The sequence below is a fragment of the Euleptes europaea genome, chromosome 3 (genome assembly GCF_029931775.1).
Source record: "Euleptes europaea isolate rEulEur1 chromosome 3, rEulEur1.hap1, whole genome shotgun sequence".
NCBI lineage: Eukaryota > Metazoa > Chordata > Lepidosauria > Squamata > Sphaerodactylidae > Euleptes > Euleptes europaea.
The window spans coordinates 71,073,150-71,086,662 of NC_079314.1; the positions used below are offsets into that span (position 1 = coordinate 71,073,150).

The 13,513-nt window shown below is 39.4% G+C and overlaps 1 protein-coding gene across 9 annotated transcripts in view; it reads right to left on the reverse strand.

The window, feature by feature from the left end:
* GRIP1 (glutamate receptor interacting protein 1) overlaps positions 1 to 13,513 on the reverse strand; it is a 289,631-nt gene that overhangs the window by 115,326 nt on the left and 160,792 nt on the right. For 8 of the 9 annotated variants that reach the window (XM_056846362.1, XM_056846357.1, XM_056846359.1 and 5 more), the window contains exon 2: positions 5,917 to 5,997. The exons of the other annotated variant lie outside the window; for it this stretch is intronic. In XM_056846362.1, the coding sequence (XP_056702340.1) occupies positions 5,917 to 5,997 (81 nt within the window). The remainder of the gene's footprint in view (positions 1 to 5,916; positions 5,998 to 13,513) is intronic. 9 annotated transcript variants of the gene reach the window in all.

Consider the following 13,513-nt stretch of genomic DNA (forward strand, 5'->3'; position numbering starts at 1 on the left):
ATTGCACATACATGTATTTTACAATAATTTTTTAGCTTACTTAATATCAGTTCAGACCACTACTAGTATCTGCTAAACTATGTGCTATAACAAATAAATACTTTTACAAGTGCTGAAGAAGGGCCAATTACATGGTACAATTTTGTCGAGCCTTTGCAGCTGCATGCAGAGTATTTTCAAGCATCTGCGGTTCCAAAGTGTAGCTCCAAAGTTATGCAAATAACTTTCTACTGGGGCCATGTTGCCTCGGGCAAAAGCATGAGGGGAGGCAGGACCCACCAACACACATTCCCAACTTGAATTTTGTTCCCACCAACGTTTAAATGCTTCTGTGTGGCTGCAGGGAAAGCGAGTCAACTCGTCAAAAAACATGTTTTTATTGCTTGGCCGTAAAACAACATATAAATAAGCAACATACAAAAACAATCACATTAGTTAGTGGCAGCAGGAAGACCATATGTGTGTGTGCATGTTAAATGCCATCAAGTTGCTTCCAATTTATGGTAATCCTCAAAGCAACAGCAGAAGAATTTTTTTTAAAATGGCCATTGGGCTGATGGCGCAACAGCAGTTGTGAGGAAAACCCAGAAATTATGTTAGTCCTCTGTAGAAATCAGTGGATTCTGGAGATTCCTAGAGATGTCACTTCAAGGTTTCTCCCAGAAGTGACATCATATAATCACCAATGGCCACTCCCTATGTCCCTGCCCCCAGTCTCCTGCTGATTGCCAGGCTCTTGCAACCCTAGGTGCATCAGATGTAGAGATCTGGCCCCACCCATTATGATTGTAATGAGAAACCTATGGGGAAAATAAGTCTTTAAAGGACTTTTCCTCATCCACAGCACCAGGCTGCAGCTCCAGGCCAGGTGTTTCCAGCTTTTCTCTTCCACTTTCTCAGCCATGGGTGATCATCGGGTGACAACTTTATAAGACATTATTTCTCAATCATGTCCACAGGCTTCAGCACATCCTTCTCTCAAGCTCTCACTTCCAGGCTACACTAATTCCAAATCTGGCTCTTGAAAATTATTTCCTCAGTACCTCTACAATTCCATGATATTTTCATCATCTTCCAATGAAGATATGACTTACTTCCATTTAAAATGATTGTGTTTCAGAAGAAGCTAGGCAAGGTGGGCATCTCATTCCTGAAAGGGGGGTGAAGCTCCTTAGAAGCCGGCATGATCCCAGGTCAGCATAGGTGCCATGGAATAAGGTGGCACCTTCACTGGCGTGGGGGCATTACGCCGGCATCTGGAAGCCAGTGGCCCCCTCCACCAGCACAACCATGCTAGCAGGGCTTTCCCAGAAGAGAAAGCCGTGCCGGCATGGGGGCGTTCCTGGGGTGTAGCTGCCTTTGGGCAGCTTCCTAACCCCGTTCTCCCTGGGAATGCCCCAAGTAGTGGTGTGGCAGTGCCACCTTTTTTGGTGGCGTAGCCTTGCTTTACGCAATGGGACATTTCCCTTGTTTTTCTGTTTTTAATTTTTAAAAATATTTTTTCCACTCCGTGGTGGCCAGGAAGCCTCTGAGGAGGCAGCCCAGCTGCGCTGCTCCCGGCCGCCATGGATCTTTCTCTCCTTCAGGAATGGGTTCAATATGTCAGCAGTTTTTGATCTGAGACTACAGTTTCTCATATGATAGTCATTAGTTGATATCATTGTCAAATAATGAACACACTTGGGGGAATGTACTTTTATTATCAAAACATTGTGACTGAGTCTTCATGCTCTGAAATTAGAATGTTCATGAACATTCCACTTATTTTAGCATAGCAAATCCCTTTCCCTATGCTAGTGTTCCCTTCATACTTCAGGTTCTATATTTTAGCATTTCTCTCAATAAGTAGGGCAGTAGGGGACAGATGGAGCTGCAGATAAATGGACCAGGCACAACAAATGCTATTGCAGTTCCATTATTGTACGTAGCCCTGGGCAGGAGAGGTAGGCTAAAATTATTCTGCCTTGGCAAAGTCCCAAAGTACAGCCAAATAACATGAAGTAGTCTTGTGAACTGAATAAGGCTCTTACGGCACCCAGCAATAAAGTTATTTATCATCACCTCTAAGTCAATATGTGCCTCACCTAACAAAACAACAGGTTGCACAAAGCACTTTCCAATATTAGTCTCCATAATTTAAGCAATCAAACTTCAAATCATCATTAATCTGCCATAATCAATACAGTTTGCTTCACTGATTTTTTTGCATGGCCTGCTCTTTAAGGCATCAGCAGTTTTCTATGCTCTGGTGAGACATATAGGATCAGATCCAGAAAGTGCTCAGACATTTACCTAAATCTACTTTAAGACAGGCATTTAAAACATACAAACTAGTACCATCAAAAATAAGCTGTTTTGAACATAGACCAAATCCTTTTGACCCAAATAATTTGCCATCTAACACCACAATGTATTAATTATTACACTACTAGTTATTATATATGATGTACTACAATTATGAAAACTCTTTGACTCAGATTTGTATTCTGTTGCTCTGTTCTTACAAAAAATACAGGGCAATACAATTGGCTTCTTAATCAGTGGATGGTTGTCATACACGTTTAACTCAGAAATTCCCCACTGAAATAAATGGTAGTGCTAAACAGTGAGTAAACTATACAGATATTATGATCTTGCATAAAGTGAATTAGCTTGGCTAAACCTGAAGCTTCATTCAGTATGGGAACATCTATATTGTACATCAATTTAATTAACCACATTTACATTCAGCCCACCCATATATAATCAGTCATTGGTTGACTTCGCACAATGAGAAAACATGATGGAAAGCATCAAGTATCCTCATGACACAAATAAGACAGCTATCTAAATAATCATTACTAGCCAAAGAGACCTCCAGAAGATTTTATATCCTCTTCTCTGCAACCTGAGCACTGCAAGCTGCCTGAGCAACAAATAGATTTAACTCAGACATTCAAGCTCTACTAGTGCATTCCACACATCCATCCATTTCTCCTCATCCGTTGGGAGTATGAAAATGCTCATCTGGATATTCCCATCTGAGCCTGCTGCTTAAATTGTCAAAAGATCTACTGCATCCCAGCCTCATTCCCCTCTTCTGCAATAATAAAAGAGAACTACTATGTAATTTCCAACCACTTCAGAATTTTATACCCTCCTGGTAAATAGAGGTATGCTTGCTTTGCATAATCTGACAACAGCACAAATATAGTCAAAGCTATAAAACTAGAACACCATTTTCATACCAAGCAGTCATCTTATTAAAACAATATCCAACCACTATTTTCCACATATAGGTATCAAAGTTTTACATTTTTGTTATTACAGCCCAACCAACTGCTAAAATAATGTTCTGAATTTTAAAATTCAGAACATATTAAACAACGTTGTGAGATCCAGATTTAGATAAGAAATGTATCACTAAGCCATTAAGTAGTATTTCTTTTTCTGGATTGTGTATTTCAAGTTAAATGAATTTCACTGGATGCCCTCAAGTTCTACCATTTCTTTCTGTTAATTTGCTAATTGCTAAATGCTATACAATATTTATAATCTTGTAAAACTTGTATCATGCCCCTGTAATCACCTTCTTACAGAATTAAAAAGCTCTAATTTCATAAACCTTCTTAAGGAAGATGCTTTAGATGTCCTTTTCCTCATCTGCAAAACCTCTATAACCCCTCCCCCATTTTGAGATGAGGAGACCAACATTGAGCATACTATAGAAATATGAGGGGAGGAGCCAAAGACACAGAATTATAGGTATATTTGCCTTTCTGCCCATTTGAACATTAATAGTGTAGTTCATGATAGGATTGTTCAGCTATATAAAAAACATCTATCAGTGGCCTTTGACACAGTTGACCACTAAATCCTTGTGTTGTAATTCTGATCTCTGGAGGTGCTGCAAGGCTTTTTTGTTTCCCAGAGCCTTTGATGGGATATGGGTTTGATCTGTAATGTTTATTACCTGGAAGCTGCCTTTAGCCGCTAGGAAAGGCAGAGTACAAATATTTTGATAAATAAATAAACAGTGTTTCTCAGCCATTCTTTGCTCAGCCTCCTGATGAGGGCAATTGTTTTAATAGTAAATGAGAATGAACCTGTAAAAGAGTTGTTCCCCTTCTTCTCTTCCTTCTCTTTGTCCTTGCCTAAAAGGCACAGGGGAATCTGCATGTATGGGAGAGGGCCTGCTTCACTTACCCCGTCCTTCCTCTTGTACAGGGTAGTGTGTCATCACTCAAGCTGTGCCCTTACTCTTACCCATGGCTTGAGTCAAATGGCCAAAGTAGATGGTACAGGTGCCACAGGTCCAACCCAAATTCTTCTCTAAGATGGTGTTGGTGGCCACAGGACAGACCCATGGCTGCCATAATATCTAGTTTGGCTCACAGACAGAGTTGTGTGCATTTGGGAGTGTATGTATGTGGGAATTACCCACACACACCCTCTCCATAGCCCTCTAACTGTCTGTAGCCCAGTCAGGAGCTTCTGGTCTATGTGTGCAATGGGCAATCCGGCTCATAGGTGGCATTTTTGACCACAGTGTGAGATCTTAAAAAAAAAAATTAACTACATCTTATTCACTAAAGCACACTCTCAATTCACTAGCGCACCGGGCATTGGAAAACTATGTCAATACACTACAGGGTGATACACTACAGGCTAAGAAAAACACCTGAGGCTAACTAGGCTGTACCGTCACTGGTGTTACCTTGGAATTTCCTTCCCTGGAATGCCTGCAGAAACTTTGCAAATAGAGACTGGTTAAGATAGATTTCATTCAGTTTGCTCCTTGACCTGGCCCTTGGCTTGCATACTTCTAACAGAGTATTCAGATCTTTTAACTCTTCCTGTCCCGGCTGGGAGGGTTAAACTTTTGTTATTATGAAACTGGGAGTGGATCTCCACATGTACCTTTTCTCCAATCAAATTAAGGTGCGTATCTTTAAACTTCCTGTGACTCCACTCATTATATCCAAATAGCCATCTATCTTGCTCCTTCCTGACGGGTGAGCAAATGGTCATTCCCATCCTGCCTGTCTCCATAAATGAAACTCATCTCCTCCAATTGAGAACTTTATAGTTCGGTTCCCAGAGAAATAATGCTTTCTCTGAGATCAGGGCCTCCCTGAGTATTAATTAAGTGACTCTGCATCTCAGTATTAAATTGAAACCAAACCAACCTTGAACCTGTATATGTCTATCTTTGGAGCAAGCTCCTGACACCTTTCCAAGGTACTATAGCTTTAGCTGGTTTTCCAGTGTCAAATCTCTACATTCAGAAGATAGCAACAAATGGCAATGTATTTCACCTTCTAAAGTATTTGATGCTTGCTGTCTATTTTTGGAGATGAGACATGGGCTAGATCTGATTTGCAGAGCTATGGATAAATTACAAGACATAAGGTATCTTTAAGTGTTTAGCAGTTCAATCCTAAACAGAGTTTTATCCTTCTAAGATTTCAGTAGATTTATAAGGGTGTAACTCTGCTTAGAATGCCCCTGTAAGCCACTGTATTTCCCTGCTCAAACATCTCTATATCTAAATACATGGTAGAATTAGTGAGACAAACAAGCTCAATTTAATGTTACAGCATGTACCCACTGTAAAATTTGGACATTATCAACAAGGAGTAACTTGCACTTGTACTGCTCATTCTTCCTATGTAAACTGCAAAGTGACATGTTTTACTGCAGGGGAGATTTGCTTCCAAGAAAAGAGGAAGCCATCCCTATTTACGCTTTCTTTGTCACTGTTATAATAACTGCCAAAGAATACTTTGTATTGGTGATTAGAAGAAGAAACTCCAGCTTTAACTGGCTTGATCAGTTTGAAGTGGTTTTCACAAGAAGAACAAAGGTTACCTAATTAATTCAATTTCCTCTTAACAGTGGGACAAGAATGATTTGAAACTAAAAAGAGCAGTATACCTGGAATACTTTGTCTCCTTACAGCTAATGCTCCTTCAGGTGGTTTGGTCTGGTTTGCAGATTTAGTGTATGGACTCTCATCTGAAACAACAGAAAATGTTGACAGTTTCAGTGGCAAGTTATTACATGTAGCTTACATTTCAACTGACTTCACAGACTTTGCTACGTTGCAGTAAGAGAAACATTTATACACCAGGATTAGAAGAACATCGCAATTTCTACTGAAATGCACACAGCCATCAAGGGCATCTCACATGACAAATTTAAAATGAATGTGAAACATAAAGTGTCAGTGGCTTCATGGCTGTCCATTTCATGTAAGGTGTATAAAATTAGAAGCGATGACAAGAATGCCTTAATTCTTTTTCTTATCCCACAGAAAATTACAAATCAGGAATAGATTATTCCATATTTTAGTCACAACCTGAAGAACTGCTGGCACATCCTGGAACATATGAAGGTGCTTCATACTGAGTCAGACAATTGTTCTGGCTATTGTAGAATTGTCTACGCTGACTAGCAGCTATCCATGATCTCAAGTGGCAGTCCTTCCTTGCTACCTGAAATTCTCTAATGCCACCCATAGAACATGCGACTTTGGCTACGCAAAGCATGTCATTCTGCCACTAAACTATGACTCCTCCCCAGTCCTTGATAATATGAATTAGAAATCTTGCAATTTGGAGTGGGGAAATGGTGCGTAGAAAAAAGACTTCCCATTTCCATTTCCAATCCCCCTCTGCCATAGTGGCTTTTCATGTTAAAAGGGGATGTCAGTGATAGTTACGTTAATCTGAATACTGTGTAGCTTCTTTGGGAGGCATCAGAAGCCCAAATAAAAGAGAAATACACAGCAGATAGTAGGAGGTTTCTATTACTAATATACATTCATAAAAAGCTGTATTGTTTTGCGTTTTTAAAGAGAACTCTATTAAAAAATTTCAGTCTTTCAGTTACTGAAGTAGGATAATATATTTTATACAAAACCAAGACTTTAAAGCAGCTGTATTTTAGTAGCAATATGAGTTTCTTTCCAAGATCAGTCATTTAAATTTACCTCTGTAGGTACATTGCAAGTGAACTTTTTAAAAAGCAATGATGAACAATCTATTTAATGGGGTGAAAGCTATTCATGTTTAATACCAGTTTGACTAAAATATTTATATCCAGGATGAAGTGTTAAGGGGTGCTCAAACATCATTAAGGGCTGTTGAGAATCAAGAAATTGTCTGCGGAAGTTGGGAAAATGAACAGCATTTACTTCCTTTGCTCAATAAGCAATAAAGATAATAGAAAATTAGATTCCATTCTAGTTCTCAAGCAACTCTTAATGTACCATCAAATATTTGTGCTTGCATTGTTTCCCTTTGAACTGTGATTGCCAATCGGTTTAAACAACATGTATTTTTTAAAAAATGGATAAACATATCAAAGAGTAAAGTTAACTAGAGTGTCATCCCACAATGCAGCAGAAATGAATAGATTAATAAAAAAATTAATTTTGATTTGGGTTTTATTTTTCTTTCCTGATTACAATATTTATCACATGTAACATCTAGGATTCTTTCAAAAATAACTTCAAAGAAGAAAGCTCATTGGTTCGACAATATGAAGAAAGCTCATTGTTTTTTATACAATATAAAAGTTGAGTTTTTGTGAACATAATTTAATATCCCACACAGGAAAAAGAAGTCTGAACAATTACCCAGTGTCGCCTGCCCTAACACAAACTACGTTTCCATCACTATATCCCATTCAGTAAGCTAAAATTAGTATATTTTGTAAAGAACACACTGAAAATCAGGAAGAATCCATTATGCTGTCATATAAGCCTTTTCTTCAGGGAAAAATATGAAATAAGAACATAATCATTAGGGCCCAATGGATTTCTCTGGCTCTGGTCTGCTGCTGTTCCTTGGACTCATTCCACCCAGCATTCTGCTTGACTTTCCCTTCAGTTTAACACTGGAATATCAAAAATTAATTCAGGTATCAGCATGTGTCCAGTAGTTTATGTACGTATATGCTGTCAAGCCACAACCAACTTATGGTGACCCAGCAAGGGGCTTTCAAGGCAAGAGAGAAGCAGAGATGGTTTGCCATTGCCTTCCTCTGCAGAGTCTTCCTTGGTGTTCCCCCATTCAAGTAGTGACCCTGTTTAGCTTCTGAGATCTGACGGGATCCTTCTCTGTGCAGTAGTTTGCCCCAGCTTTAATTTCCATTTGTTAGCTTAGATCCCACAGAGTATTTCTGCAGGTGGAGGGATATGTGCTCATGGAACACAACTTTCTCATCTCCCCCTCCTGTGGCAACCTGAAATGCCCCTGAAATCCTGCTCCTAGGGGTCCCAGGGGCCATTTTAGGGGCAAGAAAGCGGGAAGGCAAGTAAGTTGCATTCTGTGGGTGCATATCCCTCCATCTATGGAAAGATTCTGTGGGATCTAAGCCTTTGTTCTTGCCTTCCCTACTCCTACCTTATGAATGTTGACAACAGTTGGTGACATACAGCATGTATATGCTGACCTGATCATATCAACAGGATTTTTTTCTGCACTGTAATTTATTAGTAAGATAGAAAGAGCAAGAGATGAAAGGAAATTAAAACAGCAGCAACCCGTCTACATGCCACTATTTCTACAAAGTCTAGAAATCCAAAGATGGCAAATTCCTATGGCGTTGCTCCTCAAACAAGAGATAATTTGAAACCCCAAAATCTGAGCAGAATTTCAGGTGGGAAGAATGTAACAAAGATCTCTACTAATATTGCATCAGGGGAGTAAGCATGGTCTGAAATATTGTAAGAGGGAGAAAGGGAATTGTGGATTATTACAAAACATTGCAATAATTGCTAAGCATAACCTCTTCAAATAAATTTTGTTTTAAAGTTTCAAGAGTTTGTGAAATGCTTTTATAGCCATTGGCCAAAAACCTGGAAAACAGAATCAGGTTGATTTCTTACTGAGGATCAGGTAAAATGCTGCCAACAGTTTTTTTTTATATATATTCATTTTTTAAAAATATATGCTGAAATCCAGAAAATGTATCTGGACTATCCCCAATGAAGCTGAAGAAATGGACAGATTGAAACAAAACAGGTAATGCCAGAAAACCTAAGTATTTTTTTTTAAAAAATGGATCCCCTCCCAGTTTCACAGAACTTCCAAAAGAAATCAGCACTGTTTTTAATTTTAGTATGCATTTTCATTTTAAAAGCTGCAATCATTTTCTTTATATTTATACATATTTGTTTCCATTATTATATTTGTTTTGATTTTCATTAGTTGAAATGAAAAATACATCTTGAATGGGAAACACATTTGTTTTGTGTCCAATTTGAATCATGCCCATTACTCAAGGGATGCTTCCTAATGTATCTTGATAGATAGGAAAACAGGGTCCTAGTTTTACAGGCAATTGAAGGTAAAACCTATTTCAGGTTGTAACACATTTGTTTTCCATCTAATATGATGATAGACTCAGGTGGAAACCATCTGTCCAATGAATATGAACATTTCAATCGGTGATGCATTAAGATAAACTCTGTATTAATGTGTGCACTCTCCCATGGGCATTAAAATCACATACAGACAAATTCACAATTTGTGTATGGTTCAGATAGATTTTAACTAACTGAACACTAAAGGAGGTGGAGGAAAATTCACATCAATATATCTAATTCTGAACTTGGCTAAACATGTGGATACTTAAATCTACAGATCCAGGCCATGTACACACTATAGATTAACTTCATATGAAATTTTGCTCAGGCAGATGTGTGTACAAAAGCATTTGAAAAACATTTTAAACTTTTAAAAAATATGTCATTGCTAATCCCTATATAAACTGGGTATCAGAGGGAATGGATTATCAACCAATTGCAATAAAAGTCAAGATGATAATTTATGGGGGTGATGGGTCTCAAGAAAAATTGACACGGCTTTTATGAGAAGAGGAACACAGTTGAATTTAGAAATGGATATATATAGAAATATTATTGATTGGAAAGAAGGGATATGGATTTTAAAAAGCAGGGAAGAACTTGATATAAAAGATTGGCTTTTATACTATAAATTAAGGGATATATTTAATAAAGATAATCAGTTTGGATTTAATAAAAATAAATCAGAATTAGAGAAAATATTAATAAAAGGAAACAAAGGATTGATAGGCAGAATGTATAAACTATTAACGATAATTAATTTAGAACAAGAAAGAATTAAACCAATTATGATTAAATGGATGAAGGAGCTAGGTTTTAATATAGATTTGGAAGTATGGGAAAATCTATAGAAGAGAGAATATAAATTCACAATAACTAATGAAATTAGAGAAAATTTATATAAAATGTTCTATAGATGGCATATAACACCAGTGATGATATCCAAAATGAATAGTGAAGATAGGTCCTATGTTGGAAATGTGGGAAGGAAAGAGGTACATATATGCATGTATGGTGGTTTTGTAAAAAAATTAAAAAATTCTGGAAGAAGGTTGTGAGAGAAACGAATAATTTATTAATTGTGGAGTAAAAAGAAAACAATTATTTTGTTTATTGGGAATACCACCAAAAATATGAATGATGATGATAGAATTATTTGCCAATATAGTTTTGCTGCTGCAAGAATTGGGATAGCTAAAGTTTGGAAACAACCGAATAAACCTTCAATTAATATCTGGAGAGAGAAACTATGGTTATATATGAGGATGGCCAAATTAACAGATTTCCTACACGGGAAAGATATGGAAAAGTTTAAACAAACTTGGTCAAAGGCTGCCTCATATTGGGATAAGTTGGCAAAAATGGATTTTATGGTTATAATTAACGAGTTATAGAAATTAGAATAATTTTATACCTTTATATTTTTAAATATTAAAAACTGATGACACCGTTACGGAAGTCGGGTGAAGGGTCACTGTTACTGGTGGGTGGAGGGGGAGGGGTTATCTTTTTTTTGAATATTAGAAATTTTATAATTAAGATTGTAATGAGTAAGACATATTGATACCCTTCTGAGTTTGTATTTTGTATTTTGTGTTAATTTTTTTCTTTGTATTGTTTTCTGTTTATAATTTTTGTATTATTATTTTTTATTTCTGTTAAAAAAAAACAATAAATTTTTTTTAAAAAATTGACACGGAAAACCAACAAGGAACAGTGTTTAGAGGCAGCTGCTTAGTAGCAACTGCCAGCATGCCCTGCTTGGCTATTCTGCCTATCTCCTGTTGGAAGTAGAATAGTAGACTAGATGGCTTTGCTCTGAACCACAAGACAATTGTGCTCTTTCCCCTCTATTACTGTTATTAATGACTATATAGGACTTTTAAATTTGAAAAAAGTATAATGCAATCTTTCTTAGATTTGACCTCACAAACCCTGATGATACCCATTAATACCCATTCTAAAGACTGGGTGAGTGAACTAAAAGAGTGTGAGGTCACTTACCTTTGTAGAGTTACTCCAGTCTGAGCTAACTGAAATCAGTGACTTTAGACTGGAGTAACTCTGCACTGGAGTGCACAGTTAGTTAATCTGTAGCAATGTCAGCTCCTGACCCTTAGAACCAGAAATCACCACAGAGTCATATAGAATCCAAGCAGATGGCTTTTACTGGTCAAAAAGGCAATACAGTGCAAACAGGAAAGTATGGCAGCTATGAGAGTCTCACTAGCTGGAGGATAATATAAGGCAGTAAATGGCGGGAGATTACAAAGCATCAATAACACACAAGCAGAATACACTTTCCCAGGGGTAGCATTCCCAGGCTTTGGTATGTGAGGCCGACCTTGAGTCTAGACAGTTCAGCACAGATACAGAGGCAATACGGAAACCGAGATAGCAGCCTGACATCCTGCTCCCCTTAAGACCCCCTCCCATTCTGCAAGGGGGCTGGTCTATCCGGGTAGGCAACGTGAAAGGCACTGATGAGTTTGGGGGCGGAGACATCTCGTGCGCAAACCCATTCATCATAGGCAGGGGGGAAGTGTTTCCAACGGACTAAATACTGTAGATTTCCATGGTGAATGCGAGAGTCAAGGATCTTGGAGACCTCGAAGTGTTCTTCCCCCCCCCCCACCATAATGGGCTGTTCGGGAGGCGGATCAGGATGCCATTGTGGAGAAGCAATATGGGGTTTCAGGAGGCTAATGTGGAAAACGGGATGCACAAGCCTCAGGGTTTTGGGGAGAGCTAGTTCCACGGTGACAGGATTTATGATCCGTGTGATGGGGAATGGGCCAATGAATTTAGCATTGAGCTTATGGCACGGACGGGTGGAACGTAGATTTTTGGTGGAAAGGTAGACCAAGTTACCCACTCGCAGATCACCCCCGGGGGAATGATGTTTGTCGGCCTGCGCTTTGTACTTGCGCTTGGCTCGGTCGAGATTGCTAATGAGCCAGGGCCAAGTGGTACGGAGGGTGTGCGCCCAGGAGGCAATGTCGGGGTCCCCCTCTCCCTCCATATCATTTCTTGGAGTGACAGGACCAGTCTTGTCCATACACAGCATAAAATGGGCTAAAACCTGTAGATTGATGTACAGCATTATTGTAGGCATATTCTGCAAAAGGTAACAGTTCTACCCAGTTATCTTGGTGGTAGTTGACATAACAGCGCAAATAACATTCAAGTACAGCATTAACACGTTCAGTTTGACCATCTGTTTGGGGATGGTATGCACTAGACAATCCTTGCTCCACCCCCACCAATTTGAGGAATGCCTTCCAAAATTTAGAAACGAAACCACTGCCGCGGTCACAGATTATTTTGCGCGGAAACGAATGTAATCGGAAGATATGTGTCACGAAAAGGCGGGCCAACTTTTGAGCAGAGGGGATCCCTGCGCATGGAATTAAATGGATTTGCTTAGAAAATAAATCAGTAACAACCCACAACACAGTTTTTCCCCCACTGAGAGGGAGATCAGTCATAAAGTCCATAGCAATTACTTCCCACGGTCTGCTGGGTATTTCCAGAGGTTGCAGTAGCCCCGGGGGTTTGCCCTGCGATCGTTTCATTGTGGCGCAAACAGGACAGCTGCGAATGAAAGAGTCAATGTCGGAACGCATCCCCCCCCACCAAAATTGTCTGCGCAATAAGTGAAGAGTTTTCAGAAACCCAAAGTGTCCAGCTGTTTTTACTCCATGAGCCAAGTGTAAAACGTCTTTTCGGAGCGCTTTGGGCACGTATAATTTTGAGTCTTTGTACCAAGAACCTCCTTGTTCTATTACATCAGGAGGCAGGGTGTGATTGGAGCGTTCTAAAAGGCAATGGTCCCGAAGGGAATTTAAAAAGGATTCGGAAATGGGAACTTTGGCGGGTACCTCCCCCCCGGCAATAGTGGTTTTAGGAATAGTTATGGGGGTAGCGCTTACGTGCGGTGGTGCGCAGCTTGCAGGCGGCAGGGCAGCCGGTGGGGTTGGAGGGGTGGAATCGCCGGTTCGTTGCCGTTGTGGGGGTGGCTGGGTAGCCGGTGGGGTTGGCGGGGCTCGTGTGCTGGGTACGGTGTGCTGCTGCTGGGATCGAGTTTGCACGGCCAGTACAGGAAGGGCTCCTCTTTGCGTAGGGGTGAACAGAGAGTTGGTTGGCCTCTCGAGCTTT